This window comes from Kryptolebias marmoratus, linkage group LG22 (genome assembly GCF_001649575.2).
Source record: "Kryptolebias marmoratus isolate JLee-2015 linkage group LG22, ASM164957v2, whole genome shotgun sequence".
Classification (NCBI taxonomy): Eukaryota; Metazoa; Chordata; class Actinopteri; order Cyprinodontiformes; family Rivulidae; genus Kryptolebias; species Kryptolebias marmoratus.
Genome location: NC_051451.1, coordinates 14,417,328 through 14,435,752, shown reverse-complemented (window position 1 = coordinate 14,435,752; position 18,425 = coordinate 14,417,328). Strand labels below are relative to the sequence as shown.

At 38.6% G+C, this 18,425-nt stretch overlaps 1 protein-coding gene across 1 annotated transcript in view; it reads right to left on the bottom strand.

Moving 5' to 3' along the window:
- Positions 1-18,425, bottom strand: part of kcnh1a (potassium voltage-gated channel, subfamily H (eag-related), member 1a) — a 58,692-nt gene that overhangs the window by 30,127 nt on the left and 10,140 nt on the right. Inside the window, exons 3-7 of the mRNA XM_017432972.3 lie at positions 14,222-14,328; positions 13,744-13,872; positions 12,477-12,595; positions 11,965-12,357; positions 1,101-1,258 (exon numbers count right to left, since the gene is read on the bottom strand). Of these exons, the coding sequence (XP_017288461.1) occupies positions 1,101-1,258; positions 11,965-12,357; positions 12,477-12,595; positions 13,744-13,872; positions 14,222-14,328 (906 nt within the window). The remainder of the gene's footprint in view (positions 1-1,100; positions 1,259-11,964; positions 12,358-12,476; positions 12,596-13,743; positions 13,873-14,221; positions 14,329-18,425) is intronic.

Below are 18,425 nucleotides of genomic sequence, written 5' to 3'. Positions count from 1 at the left end.
TCCTGGTCCATGAGTGCCACTATCCTGCTTGTTTCCCTGCTCCAACACACCTGATTCAGTGGTAAATCACCTCTTCATGTTCTGCAGAAGCCTGTTAATCACCCATTGATTCAAAGCAGGTGTGTTGGAGCAGAGAAACAAGTAAAACATGAAGGATGGTGGCCCTCGAGGACCAGGGTTGGAGACCACTGACTTACATAGTGAGCAGAAGTGAAAATTTTTCTTTCGTTCTTAAACAGAATAAATGCTTTTATTTGAACAGCAGAATTTTTTTTCTTGGTAAAAGAAAAAAAAATGCCAGCAGGAAGGAGCTGCTGCTGTTTCTGCTGTCACCTGAGTTGATGATGGTTTAACTTTTCTCAAGTCGACGACGCGGCTCTGCATGTGACCATGGCAACCGCTGAAACCACACAGGAGCTATTTTTACTGGTATGGCTGTCTGGTTTTGGAGCACCGTCAGGTTCATTTATTCAGGTTTGATTATGCCGCCTGAACCAACTGTTGACGCAAATTGCACCGCTTGGAGCCTTTATGTGACACTGCAAATGTGTCGAACGATGGTCATTCTGTTTGCATAAAAAACAAACTAAAGGTGTCTGCAACTAAAAAAAAAAAACAAAAGGACTGTGAGTCATAATGAAGAACAGCAACAAATAGATTGTCCCTTTTTTTGTGTGTGTGCTGGACATTAAATTGTCATAATGATGTCTGTGTCAGTGTTTGTAGAACTTCTCATAAACATAATAAATCAGGCTCAGCATTATGGAAACTTAATGCTCCCATCACACTCTAATGCCCCCTGTTGAGGACATGATCTGATTACACTTTGTATGCCCTTGCTCCATAAATTTACATATCAATTAGAAAAAAATGTTTTAATGGAAGCACAGTAACTCTGGCCTTAACTGATTGATTTGATGCATTAAAACAGTTACTGTACAAAAATGGCTCCTAATTAATTCACAGATTGGCTTCATCGATGACCTCTTTTACATTAATTCCCTGCATTGTACAGGCAATAATTGGTCACTGCGAATGTTTTATGTAACTAAACGCAGAGGTGCTCATACAGTACGGACGGTCTAAAGTCTCCCACATACCAAATGCAGGCGAGCCAGTGTGCCGCCAGCCCAAACACGCACACAAGCAGCAACAGGACAGCCGCTCCGTACTCAATGTAGTGATCCAGTTTACGGGCAACCCGACCCAGACGGAGCAGACGGACCACTTTAAGGGAGCTGAACAGACTGCTGATGCCCTGAAACAAGAGTCAAACAAGGAAAAGATTAGATAAAAATAAAACTTAATAATATGAATGAGGTATTTTGAAAGCAACATTGAATGTGTTTATTCATTTTTTGTTTTTCAATGGACAAATTAATGTCAGTGTTACTATTGTGGCTATAATTGTAGTACATAAATATAACAAGCTTTTCTGCAAATTCAAAATGCAGGCTTTTGTCTTGAATTAGTAGCTGGTAAAGCACTCAATCCTTTTTTTTATTGCCCACCGCTGAAAGGCAAAGGTGGATGATAATGTTTTTGTCCTTGTCTGTGTGTGTGTGTGTGTTCATGGGTATGCGCATTTCTGCCTGCTACCAAAGTATCTTGTGAACCACCAGAGAAATTTATATGAAAGTTGCAGAAAGTAATCACTGAATGTGCATCTTCAACTGATTCGTTTTTGAAGCAAACCCAATTTTATTATGGACGCCACAGCAACTGACCTTGGAAAATAATTTTAAAAAACATGGCTGTAATTCAGTTTTAGATATTGGTAGTAGCTGAGAGTCATTCACAACACGTACTCTGAGCATCAAAATAAATTGCCATATCGCAAGAGATTGCGCAAAAGAATTTTTTAAGGTTTGACCAAAGCGGCCATTACTTCATCATTTCTCAAAATAAGATGATCTTACTCTAAAACCTTGGCATAAAAGGCGGCAGGCGATGTGCATTTCTTCAAGGAATGCTGGGCTTTAAATTTACTCTCTTCATCTTTTCTTTAATGATTTATCATTGCATCTTTTTTATTCGAGAACTGGTTGTGATAAAGCTGCAGTTTAAGAAAGAGATTAATTCAGCTAAATCAAAATTTAACAATACTTATTTTCATATGTTGATTTTTATTGTAAAAAAAACAAACATCTTCAGGAAGAAAAAAAAAAGATTTTCAAGTGCAACAAAAGCTGCATCTGTTGTTTCTTCATTGTTTGAATGTTTAATCAGCTGGCAAAAAAAACTAAAGACACGATTTTCTTCTATTGTATTTAAAAAATTCATACAAGTCTAGACTTGAACCCATTACACAATAAAAAATCATTTGGAAAGGGCCTTGTTTACAACTGAGAGGCACCATCCTTCTCTCTGACTTTACATGTTTGTTTGAAAATTGACTTCCTTAGTTGGTGCAGTCTGTTCTTGAAAAATACAAGATTTCAGTTGCTCCAAAGTTGTTCGCCACCACCTGATTCTACTCTTAGTGATGCATCATACATTTTAGGAGGCAGAGCTGGACTGCAGGCAAGCCAGTTATGGTAAGTACACACAATCTGTACATGAAGCCATGATGCTGAAAACTGTGCAGAAAGATGTTTGGCATTGTTTTGCTGAAATACATGATGGACACTACTGGACCATCAAACCATCACAGGGTTAGTCCTTTGCTCTTTTGGTTGATAAAGGCCTGAATGTTTGTTTGGTTAGTTTCCATTAAAACCACAGAAATGTGACCTTCTTTTTTTGAACACAGAACACAACTATTGTCATTCTGCCTGTTTGAGGTGAGCTTTTGTCTGAAAGCCTCAGCAGTAATTCTGCACAGAGATGATATACAGCTTCTGTGTTGTGCGTTACAGTCCTTGTTTAAATTTCAGATGCCGAAGCAGCCATTGTTTGAGTGACAATGGTTTTCCTGGGACTAGTGGTTATCTTAATCACACGATGAATGCTTAAGCAGTTCCACCTGAATACTCGCAGCTGCAAAGACGGAGAACCCTTGAAACTTAGCACCACGACGCGCTGAGTTCTTTGGCGATTTGAACAGAGAAAATATACATATCTTTGAACTTTGAATGATTTTCTGATCGAGTTTGGCACAAACCCGTGAGCCAAGTCCCATCCTTACTTTAGAAGACCGACAGGCAGATTCACTAGCATTGTGTTGCGAGCGTTATCTGCTCTATCCTTGCTTCTTCATTGGCTCCCCTTATCTGCTATGCCTCAGCGTCTCCTTCACAAAGCAAACAGCACTAATTATATGCTGGCACAAACACGCCCATCAAGTTCAGCAGGTGTGAGCAATTTGTTCTTTTAGCGGCAGCGCACCGCAGATCTCTGTTGTCCTCACTGCGCAGTTTACATATGACCGTCCACAATAATTATCCCACGAAACAATTACTTCCAGTATTCACTATTTGTTAACCTCTGCACCGTCTTTTCAAATGGTCTATAATTGGTAGTTTGCACTAACAACTGGATTTTAAGCACAGTTTTTGACAAGTTATTTGTAGATATAATCATGACGGGCACTCATCACTGTAAGAAAGGATTACTAACCTTTTTTCCTGAACTCTTTTTGTGATGGCAGCGGTGCATCAAATTGATAAACTTTCTCACTTTCTTCCTCTGGGACGCAAATACCACCTGCTCTCGGTGAGGCGGTAAATATTTGACTCTAAATGCAGGTTGTGCTGGCCTGCGCGAATCAGACACTTTTTCTGCCCTCTCAGTTATTTTCATAGATAAGGGAAGGTTTTCGTCTAAGTGCATGCGTAATATCTCATTTAAATGTGGACAAACTCCACCAGAGAGACCCTGTGTGGGTGACAGCCAAGTCAGAGGCACAGAGCTCACATTGCGAGGGCTTCGTTAATTAGATGGATGTGCAAGATGTGAAATTGTACCTGCAAAAACTGTGCAAACCGTTGGTGAACCTGTGTCCAAGTTTTTGATGGATGCTTTCCTTTTATGTACTCAGTCCTGACACTCCCACCAGTCACCAATTAAGTTGGAGTTACCTTATAAACTCTTCTGGATATTTTTGCCTCCGTGCTAACACTTTTTGAGAGGAGTGTCATCTATAATGGAACGAGGAGAAGAAGGAGCCAGACACAGGACTAAGAGGCGGCAGACAGGCTGGTGACGGTGAAATACGCTTTCATTTTAGCAAAAACAAAAAGGTGCTGCATGAGCCGGATGACTGGAAGTCAAATAAACTAGAACTGACACAAAACAGGGCTGAGGGGAAAACAGGACAGACAAAGAAACCAATGACAGCAAACCAACGGCGGCAGCGATTTCCTCTGTGCTTGTGACGGTTATGCACTGAAAGCCACTATAAACATAAAATATGGCCAAGCAGTGAACTCTTCAAAACAAATAATAAAATGAAATCTATGCATCTGTGTATCAGAATGAGAGAAAGGCATTTGTTTGCATTTTTAGAGAATCACCACTCTAGGGTGTGAACCATAGCAGCAAACAAAAGACACAACAAGAAAAAAAAAAAGCACTTAGAGTGTTCCTTTACAACATGAAGAAAAATTTACAACTTCGAACAGTTCTATAACCAGAGGCTAAATGTCTACTCAGCTTTACTGCAGCCTGAATCACCCACTCGGTGATTCAAACAGACAGCTGCAATCCCATCAGTCTGCTTAGCTGTTCGCAGCTGTTGGTATTCTGTGTTCGTGTGTCTGAGCACGATCAGGGGTATTGATTTTGTTAATGCGCTGTGGTCTGCAATGCAAGTACAACTGCAGAGCTAGCTGTCACTCGATCCGTCATTACTTCCCACCAGATACCTAAACTTCTGGCCCTATGAAATCACTTTCCGTCCATTAGATCTGACAAGGTTCAGGTTAAATGTGCTTTTGCTACGCGGTTCTGCAGCAACTCTGCAAACATGAGCACAGATGAGAGATATTAGGTTGGAAACGTTGCTTATTTGCCCCTTTACTCTTTAGTTTCAGGCGCACAGTTCTTTCTGTTACCCTGAAAGTGTCACTCACTGTCTGAAGAAGCACTTTGTTCACTTTTCTGTAAGGTTTCCAGTGGCACTTTTACTAATTGAGTTCTAGTTACATTTATGTGCTGCTTCCACTTCAGACCAAGTCAGCACTGCATGCATTTAACAGATACAGATACACAAGCAGTAAATGATCTGCTTTTCAGAACAATTCTACACATAGCATTACTAAGAGACTAAATAACCGTGCTGTTTAAACTTTTCTTTTTTTGTATTTGTCCCACTTATTATTTGGTTCAATGGCAAAGTGCTTTTTTTTTCTTTGCTTTTTTTTCCCCCAAACTGACTGAGGCAAATTAATGTGTTTCCATCTCTTTTCTGATAAAACTGAAGCCTCTCCTCTCTAACGAGAGCTTGGGTAAAGTCAAATATACATAACCTACTGCTTTAAGAGGGATAAAAAAAATTGCAAGTATAAAAGAATATATGGTTTTATATTTCCACATAAATAAAACCCATAAAAAATATAGTTTTAAATGTTCACCATTCATCATTCTTAGTTGATAAAATTCACCCAGTTGATTTTTTTCCATGATTCCACCCCCTGCATACTTTTCCCCTCATCAGCAGAGACCTAAATTAAAAACTTATAACATTGTGCTGTGATATTTGGTGACTCACTGTACACAACAAGCTAAGCAGCAGAGCGCCACATCAGCTTTGCAACAACAAGATTTTAGGACCAATCAGGAGAAAAGCTGATTTTTTTTCCCCCTAAGTTCTTTCTGTGCTGTTTGCTGCAGGTAAGAGTGAAAGTTACCATGGCAACAGTATGTTTTCTGTCATGTTCTGAAGCTTTATCACCATTTCCAAGCTCTTCGTCTATTTTTTTCCCCTGAATCAGCAGTTCTTTGTTGGACTTGGAGCAGGACCTACTGAGTAAGGAGAACAGGGAACTTATTGAAGGAACACTGTCATCTATAAGAACAGTCACAATCTGTGGGTTTTAATATTTACATACAGCATTACAGAACAAATAAACAAGCACATTTCTTTACCCATTATCATTCCAAGATGAAACGTTTCAGCCCAGCTTAGATAAATTGTAATTTTCCTGACAACACTACAAGCTGAGCCAAATTCAAATCTTTGACTAAAATATATATATATCTTAAAACACAATCAAAGCCAGAGGACAAATAGCTTAGCCTACTATAGAAATGAGTAAAGAGAAAAACTACCTAACAACCACTGAAACTGTCCTATTTGGGTAAACAATTGCACTTACTGCATTTTAAGTACCTCAAATTATGTAGAATATGCACAAACCTAAAACCTTGTTGAACAAAGTTAATTTATGTATTGTGAGACAAGCCACTGCTTAGTAGCATTTACTTGTTTAGATAGTATGATCAACTTTTGTTTTTTTAGCACCTGAGAAAACAAAGTATTTCCTCCCAGTACAGCTAATCTTGGTTTACTTGTACTTGTTTGTCATGGTGGTTGGTTTTTGGGTAGTTTATTGTACTTATGTTTGGGTTGTCACTCATTTGTATTTCTGAGTATTTGTTATTGTATTTTTTTTTCCATTCTTAAATATATATATTTTTTTCTTGTGTTCTCTGCCTGTTGTCCCCTCAGTGATCCCAGGCTTCAGCTCATCACACACCTGTCTCTCATTTGCTAATCAGCCCAGCTGCTCTCACTTTGCAATCATCCCTCCCAGCACAAAAACTCGCATCGCTCCTCCACTCCTTGTCAGGTCAGATACTGTGACTGGTTGTGGTTCTCATCTCGAGTCTTTTGGGGTCTTCTTTTTTTTTTTTTTTTTAAGTTTTAGTAAACTAGTTTGTGTCTCCTGCTCTATGTGTCCTCCCATGGGCTTTTCTTTTGTGAGGTTGTGCTTCCCCCTTGACAGCCTTTCTTTTTGTGTTTGTTTTTCTCATTTTGCACTTACTATGCAGTTTATGTGTTCTTTTGTTTAGGGTTCACAAGCTTGTCAATTTTTAATTAAAGTTTCTGTCTAGTTGCAGTCTAAGCATTGTAAATAACTTCACAAAATAAGTTTGGGACGAAATGTCAACGTTACTTGAATTGTTAAACTTTTCATTCAACCCTGTCTGCTAATGTTGGGGGAGAGGGGTACTTAAAAGATCTTTGAGACTTAAAATTATTTTTGGTTCTGAACATGATGTTCTGACGGGATAAATGTTTTTCAAAATTTCACTGCTTTAGTGACTCGTGAATAAAAATATGAAGATTTAATTACAGACCTTTAATACTGCTGTTAATTATTGCCTGCAATTATAAGAGGGCAATCATGTATTTGCCAATGTCTGTGTTCCTTTCTGTTAAGGTGGCATCCTTTTGGGCTGTAACTAGTTTAACAGCATTCATAAAGGGGTCTCCAGAAGTAATCAACGTTAGCAATAACAAAAGAAGGTTCTAACTCAATGAGTTTTACAAAAAGAGCTAACATGAGTTGTGTCTTTTTAGCTGATAGTCATTCCTAGCACATATTTTGAGTGCTAACACACATTGCTTGGGATCTTTGTTTTAAACTGTCAACCTTGTGTTTCTGTTAGCAAAATACCTCATGAACCACTGGATGGATTTTGATGAAACCTCAGAAAATAATCATTCGATGGACCTCCACAACTGATTAACTTCGCCAGCACAAAAATGGCTGTAACTAAGTCAATTTTACAGATATTCAGCTAAAAAAAATGGGTGTGGTAGTAGCTTAGAGTCATCCACACCCCACACACACTAACAAATCCCAAAAGATCTTTAGTGCTGATTCATGACTCCAGTAGTTTTTTTTTAGACATTTGAAAACAGCAAAGCTTTCGCCCTCTGGTTGAACACCAGTAAATGTCACCTTTTGCCACTGCTTTACCCTAACAGAGATGTTTATGTAAAACGCTTGTCAAGTGTCCACGTGGAGCTGCAGGACAAATAAAAGCATAATTGTTCATTATCATATTCTAATCAAACTGAAGCCTACTTGAGTGACCGCTCGGTGGTTCCAATTCTTCTCATCGCGTCCCATGCATGAACACAGGCAGAAGGGGGGGGTGAAGCCATGCAAACAGAAAGGGGGAATGAAAAAGAAACAAAAGCAAGGCACATGTAAGAGTCAATAACAAATAAACATATGGAAAAACTCTAATCAAAAATGAAAACAGAAAACATGAAAATGAAATTAATCTGTAAACTGAAGTGTGAAAAGCATTATCAGCACGTGCACAGAACACTTTAAGACGCAGAATAACTTTGACAGGGGCTCTCTGTTAATATTTGCTTTCTTATTTGTGGCTCTGTTGGAGAAAACAGCTATCAGAGTTTATTCATGTCAGTCATTAAGGTCTGCAGCAGCAGCGGCAGTGAGACGTTTCAGTGCAGGGAGGACAATCGTTTCCTCGCTCTCATTTATCCCTGCCATGGATCACCTCAAACCAATCTGAAACAAATGGGAATCACTGAGTTACTGCGTACGCACAGCAGAAGAAAATCCTGGATGTACATTTGGAGCAAACGCGTTCCTGGTCTTGGAAAAGACAAGCCAAAAACTAAAATATCCACAACCCACAGCCCGCTACTTTGTTAGTTTTATTTAGGAAGTCTATGCATCAAGAGGTTTAATACGGTAATGATTTTAAAAGTCACATGCAGAGAATGGTTAATGTGTTCATTAGGGAACGCTGCACATCTTGTTCAGAAATCTATTTTCATTGATTTATTCTATCTCCTTTTATTGTTTACTGTATTCCACTTTGAAATTCAGATTCTTAATTATCTCTGTCGTCTTTGAGACCTTTTATTCTGCTAATAATATCTTTGTTTTTTTGTTTTTTAATCAATTTTGGTAACTGACAATTAGTATTTTCTGCATCTGCATTTGAGGTACATGAGTACCTCAAGGAAGCAGAAAATAAATTAATAAACATGATTTATTTTACAAGAAAATGTTCTAGAAATTTGCTTACTTATTAATAATACAAAATGTAAAGATATTCAGAATACTATCAGATAATTTAGAAAAGAGGAAGAAAAAAGGAAATGAAAATGAAATCTTGAAAATCAGAGACATTTTTTGATCAAATATTTGTAACTTAATGGCAATAATTTCACTAAATTGAGAATTTCTCACACTTTTCAGATTCTCTTTACCGGATTTTGCAACAAGCTACAATTTTCCTTCCTTGATGATACAGAGAAGATCAAATAACGGCAACAGTATCTTTTGAAACAACAGAAGGTTTTTGTTTTGTCTCTTCTGCTGACCTCTGAGACTTTGTGCTTGAACCTGTCAGCATATAGGATGCGGCAGCTCCGAATGACTCCAGAGAAACAAAAATGCTGGACTTGCACAAACTGTTTGGCGCTCTCTGTCCACACTCAAGCTTCTCTCCTTTTTTTTTTTTTTTTTCCTAAGCTTTCGTACTGATTTTCACATTACCTCATTCTGTCTGAGCCACCTAATAGTCCCCAGTGTGGCACTCACTCTGACACACTGCACGGTTTAATGCTATCACAGCATTTCACGTTGACACAATAACACACATACACCATGACCGTGTGGCACGTTTAAGCACTCGCAGAGACTCAAACACACACAACGATGCACAAACAGGACTGGCAAATGCAACACCTCGAAGTGCAATTCAATAAGTGTCTGTCTGTTGAAGAAGGAGCAGAAATCTTCATCCGGACCACTGCAAGAACATATCTAGACACATAAAGCAGGTTACATTAGCAAACAATATTCTAGTCGTATATTTTCTTTAGTCACTTGCATGAAATATATAATTTTTTCTTCTTTCATACAAGAAAAAATCCATCACATGAAGTAAATTATAAAAAACAACAAAAAAAAAACTATCCACCCAAAACTGATCGACTCAAACCACTGCCTTCATTTGAATCCCGATTTTCCATGATTCAGTCCTTGTCAGCTGTCACCAGGCGTTAATGGTTTTTGGGCATCAGTGTCACAGCGCCCAGGAGTGTGCCCCAGTTTAACAAAGCAACGCCACTCCGCCAATTAAAATGTGCCAATTATCTCAAGATCCTGTGATGGCTCTCCAGCAAACACTCATCACTGTGGCGAAACATTTAGAGATTCACAAACGAGCATATTATCATGCGGTTCGCTCTGACTTGTTTTCTCGGTCACAACAGGAAGGGAGGGGAAAAAAAAGACTTTCTGATGTACAGTGGTTGTTAAATGTAGCTCAAAACTGCATAAAAATAACAATCTGCCAATCACTTTTTGGATTTTAACTTGGTATAAACTTAATGGGAAAAGCCAGCCTCCTATTTCACTTCAATAATTAATACCATTTGGACCATTACAGTTTAGACTACTATTTCTAGTTTTAGCTCAGCGACCACTTTTTGTCTCCAGTCGATACGTGTTAAGAAAAGGAAAAATAAGAAATCAAGGTTCTGATTCATTCATTTTTCATGACTCCCCTTTATTGGAAATCACAAAACCAGATATCACCACCTGACACCTAAACTGTGTTGCAGCAGATCCTTTTAAAGTCTTTTTTCAAACATGGGACAGGCCACACGCATTCCTCTGTAAGTCTATTCAGACCATAACAATCAGTCATTTCGAGACTTTCATGGGAAGCATCAAAGTCTTTATAAAAACAGATTTTCTTAGAACAACGTTGACCCCAAAAGTCCAAATTTCTTCATTCATCAAATCAAATAAACATTGTATTTGTCTGAGCAGGTTATAAATTCAGCATACGTTATAATGGTTAATGATTCAGGCTCAAACAGAGTCACCCTGGGTCCTATACTGTAACATACTTTGGGTTACTTTAAGAGATCTGCCTCAACTCACCCTAACAACGTGGTAGTGGTGCTACGAAGCTGGTTATCAACTCGGTATTTGGGATTTCTGACTCTGGATCTGTGTCATTCATGAAAAGCAGGTGGAGCTGCATCAGAAAACCAATCACAGTTATAAAGGGGGAAGGAAACCAGCAAAAAAAGAGAAAATGCCGGTTTTTTAATACTATTTTAAAATCTTTCCACACTAAATTTGGAAAGGAGATAAAACCAGATCAGTCTAGTGAGTGGGCTTATTTTCAATAAAATTTCTGTCATCCTGCATATATTGTTACAAAAATGGTGTTAAATAACTCGTGATTTTAATCTTTCCAGCTCAGACAGGCAGTTTATTGAATATGATGCGCTCTGTGCACAGAGGCTCTCATTTTCTATAATTAAACAGTAGGAAATCTTTTACTGTTTAGAGGTATTTATTAAAACGTTCCTTATCTAAAAACAGTCAGTAGGAACAGACTTTACAGTGACCCTCTTCTGTTTTATGCAGCGTGACTAATTGGTTCTGCTGATGTCTCTCTCAAAGACAAACGTAACAGTGGAACTGGAGGAGAGGCAGAAAAAAAGGCTCTCCCTTTTACACAACAGTGGCTTTTTTTTTTTGTTAAGGAGACTGATCGGTTGAGAGGAGTTGTGTAAACTTATTCAGAAACCTGACCTGCTCCAGTGAAAGTTGCTGCAGTAACAGAACCAGACGAGAACCGAAGCAGCTTCATGGCACTGAAAATCCCAGACAGAACCTGAAGTTACCTCACAAAGCCACTAATCCTGCTCTGTAGTACAAGGCACTGGTGACTCCGACAACGTCAGATCAATGTCAGATCAAAACAACCAGCTAAAATAAATTTTGTCCCTGAAGCTCCAACTCGACCTAATACAAGATTTTAATACTACTCTGAAAAATATAATACTCTTTGTCCACTACAAGCTAGCTATTTTTCTAAAAGCCAACACCTTCAGATGCTCTCAAATGAATAGAAAAACATTTCAAATAGGTCCAACATTTATTGAGTTATAATAACCCAAATATTGGCTTTTTTACCTGAAACAAAACAGCAAGTTTTCATGTTTGAGAAGCAAATTAAACCAGTTAATGCACTTAATGATCGGCGTTTCAGAAACAACCTCACCTCATCTACATTCTCAAAGGCGTTGATGACATCATATGGCAGGCAGGACAGCAGGTCGATAACAAACCAGGTCTTCAGGTAGTTCATCCGGATCAGTTTGGGGTCTGAGATGACCTCCCCAGCGGGTCCGACGAATGTGGTGTGAAAGTTTAAAACAATATCCACCAAGAAGATGACGTCCACGATGCTGTCCACCACCAGCCAGGTCACATTGTTCTGCTTCGTCTTGAAGGAGACGTTGTAGGGCACCATGATGGCGGTGTAGAAGGTGAGGATGAGGATGACCCAGTCCCACGTGGTCTTGAAGAGGCAGTAGTGCAGGATGATGTGAGGAGGAGTTTTGGGGGTCTCCTGCTTGTACTGAGGTAGGATGTCTGAGCCGAGCTGCAGGACCTGCGAGAAAGAGGAAACCTAATGAGGAAAGATCCATTTTCTACAGCTTGTTTTCATTTTGACACTGGCCTTGAAGGTTTTCCTGCGTAATATCGGAATGGAATAAGAATCAAACGTACCTCAGCTAGACGGAAGTGCTTGTGGACGTTCTCTCCTTTATGAACGGTGGGCTGCAGCTGCTGTAAAACTCCCCTGCTGCTTGTTAAAGCTCGGGTCAGTCGGGCAAACTTCCCCCAGCCTGGAGTTAAACATACAAACAGTTTGCAACTTTAACATGTTTCCTCAGGCCTTAAACCTTTCCATCTTGTGGAAATAAATATCTGAAAAAGAAATTTTTGGTCTGTGTTTCAAAGTCTGCGGGGGAAAAAAACATTTTCCCAACTTTAAATAACAGTCCATTCCAATGTATAAGATGTAATTGTATCTTTACTTGTTCAGAACGCAATGGTTCATCTTTTAAATTTGTAAGCGAGGCGGAGAGACATAACCTCCTGTCTTGATTCCTCTTCACTGGTTTCTCGTTCACATTTTGATTGATTTTCAAACTTTAGTGCTCACTTTAAAAGTTTATTATGGATTAACCCCACCTCATTTAGTTGACCTTTTCTGCATCCACAGCTTTTTGTTTGACCGGCCAGTTTCTTCTTGACATTTTGAGATTTAAAACAAAAGCAAAATAAAGGTGGTCGAGCTTTGCCCCCGAATCTGTGGAAGAGTTTACCAGCCTGTGCATGCAAACTCTACATCTATTCAAAGCACTCCTTAAGATTCGTCTCTTTGTTGTTGTTGTTGTTTTTAATTTGATTTTTTTAAAGTAGGGCATCTTCACAGATTATTACCAGTGTGGGTCTTCATGACACCTAACAAATTTTTCTGTAAAAGCACAGAGAGCAGACAAACCGCATTTCCACAGACGTATTCAGGCCCTTCATTTAAGTGAGAAATTGCTTCAGATTTATATATAATTTCAAACATTCTTGTTTTGTCTCTGTTGCTGACTTGCAGTCTTTCTCCTGAACTAATTTGAGTTCTATTTTGTCTGTCTTTAACACTTTTCCGGTCCAGTGAATACATCCATGCTGTGTGCTGATAACCATTATGATGGAGCACATATTTGTCTGACTGGGTACTTGCCAGAGCAGATGCACAATGCGTCGGCTTGAACTGCAATGGTTACTAATTTTACCTGTGTCCTAGGATGACATACAGTACACCATAAACAGCTTTCACAAACGGTGAAAAAAATAACATTTAACTGGGTTTTTCTGAGCTGTCTGGTGCCAACGTTTGGATGTAAATTCATTTACCCAGCTTAGATCCTTCTGAAGTTGACAAACTGTCTTTCGGAGCCACAAAGTTGAACAAATACAATGTGTTGACTCAAACCTTTAGAAGAATCATCCTCAATGGGCTGCTTAAAGGCCGTGATGTCGCTGAACGTGCAAAGGAACAGAACCACCTTCTCCTGTTCATTTCGAATGGGCGCAATCTTCACAAAAAACCAAACGGGTGTTCCTGAAAGAGAACGGCACACGTTTACCTTAGCGAGTGCACACATAACAGAAATCTTGATCGGGTTGTGTAAACTGAAACGATCTGTATTTATTTTTCACATTTCTCTAGTTTTCTAGCACAGGTGCAGGCACACGAAGGTTCCACCTGCGAGTGGAAACAAGAGTCGTGTTTTCCAGAGGAAGGTCTTTCCAGTCCGGCCTTCCAACCAATTAGCACATTTCTTCAGATGCAGAAATGTTCTGGGCTGCCTTTGAACTCCGCTGTAAGCTACAGAGCCTCTGAGCGCATTTGCATTACAAAAGCGTGGAGATTCTTTTTTTTTTTCTTCATGTTCACCATTGATACTTACTGTTCTTCTTGTACATCAGTATTTCAAACGAGTTCATCTCATAATTCTCAAATGTTAGTCGGACTTTTTCCGTCGTGTCCTTGTCCGTGAGCTCTCCGTACATGAAGCTGAAAAACAAAACAAACAACAAAAAATTAAAATTTTCAATATTTAATAGCACTAGGTGGGGCAGCCATGGTCTTTTTGCATAAAATTGTTGAGCAAATAACAAAGGAGCATTTAATTCCTTCTAAATTGTTGTTGATTGAAAAATAATTTTTTTCCCACCACAAGTCAGAGAATACATCTCTGTTTTAGTTGCTCCAACATCAAATTCAAATAAGCACCAGCCCCCAGCTGCCAAATTTCCCCTCCTAATTTCAAAATGAGCAGCTGCTTTTCTTCCCACCATTGTTACATCCCCTCCAAAGCCACTTCTGCTAACTGTAAAATGTCTCTGCGAGATGCAAAACACGCCACATTCTCTGTTTTTGTCTGCAAGCGCAAACACGAGAGGCACCATGCAAAAACACACAGCAAATTAGATGCAACCACTAAGGGGTAATGTTATGTTTGCTTTACATGTTTTTCTGTTTTCGTTGTCAAAAGATGAATGACGCAGCCTATTAAAACTATAACGTCAATTCCAAAGAAAAATGAGGACATTGGATAAAGTGGAAATAAAAACAAAGTGCAATGACCTATATTTTATTCACAACTGAACACAGTAAACATATTAAATGTTTTAATATTTGATGGCAACGTATCTCAAAAAGGTTGGGTCAGAGCCACGTTTAAGACTGTAAAGCATCTCTTCTTTTAAACCACAGTCTGTAATTGAACTGAGAGCAGTTTTTGGAGGGAATGTCCTCTCATTCTTGTCTGATGTAGGACTCTATCTGTTCAACAGTTCTGGCTCTTCTTTGCAGGAGATTTTCTTTTCATGACGCACCAAATGTTTTTAATTGGTGCGAGGTCTGGACTGCAGGCAGGTCAGTTCAGCACCTGGACTCTTCTACAGTCATGCCATTGTAAAGGGTGCAGTTTGTGGTTTAGTACAGTCTTACTGAAATATCCAAGGCCTTCCCTGAAAAAAGATATCATCTGGATGGGAGTATATGTTGTTCAAATCTGCTGCTGTCATCAAATTCAAAATTTTATTTTTTTATTTTGCTAAAATTGTATAATTTCTTGATTTACATATTTAATATGTTTACTATGTTCCTTTGTGAATAAAATATGGGTTTATGAAATTTTCATTGCATTCTTTTTTTATTTACATTTTACGCAACATCCCAACTTCTTGGATTCGGGGCTGTATGTTAACATGCAGAAAATCCTGATAATGTAGGATAAGATAAGATACATTTATTTTTCACTGCACATGTGCAAGAAGATTGGAACACCCTACAGACAACTTGCCATAAAGGTAGATAATAAGAATTCAACGTTAGAAGATAAAAGCAGCAGCAACAACTTAGAAACAAATTTTAAAGTGGTATAAAAAGGAATTAAAGATTGCGCATGGGAAGCTCAAGTATCAGGCACTTGAACATTAAAAAGCAGCATCAGCCTAACAGTGGAAATAAATACTAAAACAGCATAAAAGGAATAACACCGGAGAACCTCACTGTTTGTGAAAAAACAACTCGTGCTCTGATTATAGCTGTACTTATGTAGAAAGAACTCTCTTGAGCAAGACTTGACAATAATATCTCAAATGTTTTTTCTTTTATTTATTTCCATTTAGTCCTGCCCTGCGGGCTCTTTTGTGCTGCTCACTGAACAGAAAACAGGCAGAGGGAGTCCTCTTCCTGAAAGAGGTGTAGCCAGCATCCTCCCACTTGGAGTTAAAGCTACAGACACACCGACACAGCCTGTTTGGATCAGAAATATAACCTAAACTTATACAAGAATGGCAATAAATAATGATCAAGTAACTTTAAACTTGAAAAAATATTGCAACGTAAAACCAATGCATTTCACTTTATTATCAAAAACTTTTATATTTAAAGTTACCCATATATTTATAAAGGCATAAAATAATACTGAAATTGTTAAATTCAGGCATTTAGCTAAAACTGATTTACCAGTTTTGGTCTGCTTTTTTGTCCACTTTAATGTTCTGTAAATCAGTGAAAAATACTAAACAAAAAATATATTTCAGCTTGTTTTTTTGTTCTGTTTTTTTTTGCACCATTGACAGTTCATAAAAATCGAGAAACTGCTCAAATCTCAACACTTTACAGATGAACGTGTCAGCTAAGAAGGTAAAAGTTCCAACACGTGATTGCCTCACACATGTCTTCAACAGAAAATATACACAATCAGATGAGTTTCAAAATGGAAAATTTAACACTGGAAACACCAAATCAATATCCAACTAAATGTAAATATGGTCACTGTCTCCTCTTCATGTTAATTATTGAATCAAAGTGAATATTTGTGCCAAATTTTAAAAAAAAGAAGCAATAAAAGTTCCGCCTTGTTACACCCAAACTGTTCTGACTGAGCAGTAATAAATATAAAACAGGATTAGATTAAAAGTCTTTGAAATCCACCCAGAACAACTGAAAAGCCCGACCTCCAATTGGCAAAATGCAAAGTGCCTTTTTAAAAGCGAATTAAAGCAGAAGATTGGTCAAGCAACCGTGAACACCTTTAAACCACGCTGCAGAGGTATTCATCTCACTTCACGTGTTACTGCCGCCTTCAGCAGCAGCCGCTTCAGCGGGATCTAAATATAGCGCTGAACTTGTTATGAAATACAAAAAGGACGGCTATATCTAATGAGACAATCTGACGCTTTTCAGACTACAGCTTGATGTAATAACGGTGATTAATGTCATCCCTTGCTCTCTCCTCTGCGCCAGAAGGAGCACCATTTTCTTCAAAGAACAGGATTGCATAATAATTTTTTGAAATTGCTTTCTTGTCGTGTGTGGAAAAAAAAAACCCCAAAGGTTTGCCCCAGTGTTTACAAGATCCAGCGCAGACAAAAACATAACGGACATAAGTGAGGAGACACAGGCAGCATCAGTTCAGATGGAAATAACGTCTTTGATCGCCGCACGGCCATGGTTTTCTGGGCTCGGGAGGAATGAGTGCGCACTTTCACAAAAACACATCCGACATGAATGTTTCACGACTTCAAAACCAGACTCATGAAGATGGTTTCAGATGGAAACTAAACAGCTCACAGACCGTGATGATTAAAGCTGGGGTAAAATCCTTGAAGAGGAAAAAAAAGCATTAATCTTGTGAAAAAGTAGTTAACGGGAAGCAACTTCATGTTGAAAATGTTAAAAAAATCAGGTGCAACACCCAAGGTCTTCCTCTGAAACACTTTATTATGAGGAACACTACTGAAAACTACTACAAAGGCCTTAAAGCAATGCATATCACCCACCGCCTTACAAGCCGGAGTTTTAAACGAAGATCATCTCATGCTCAGAAGGGACAGAGTTTTGGTCAAACCTTGCAAATGATGTTAGGCGCAGTCTCCTGCAATGTTGTGAGATCTCACAAGAAGTGACAGTGCTTGGGATATGTGTTGAGGATGAATCTCAGCTACTACCACACCAAATATTAGCTCAGTAGCTATAAAGCCGGCAGAGTTATAGCCATTTTTGTGTTGGCTAATGCTGATTAGATGTGGCGGCCATCCTGAGCTGGGGTGGCTGCAGGAGTTAATTAGAGCATGTATTTGCATATCTAATGATTACAGTATTATTATTAGAGTTTCATTAAAATTCATCCAGTAGTTCATGAGATATTTTGCTAACAAATGCAGAGAGAGAGAGAGAGAGAGAGAGAGAGATGAGCAAAAACATTATCACTGGCCTTACACCTTCCGGCTGCAAGCTTTAATTGGTTACAGCAACTAATTTAATGTTAAAAATGCTAAACCGTGTAACATCCTAACTCTACTATATTGTGAGGGTCAATCCTGAAATGACAAAATACCCTAAGTACCTAAGAAGCTTCATTAAGTCTGTGCATTTTGGGAGCTCAGATAATGGTTGGGACAGATTTTTATCCCAGCTTCAGTTTGTTTACGGTGGAATGCCATTTTTCACAAAAAAAAAAAAAAAGTGCATTGCCTGAGACAAGTGCACGCACACAAATCTGGTTGCCTGGAGACAGAAAAGATATCCAGGAAGCACTTGTTGTTTTTTTTTTATTTCCAGCTGTAGAATTGAATGCAGGCTGTATCTGTCAAGCT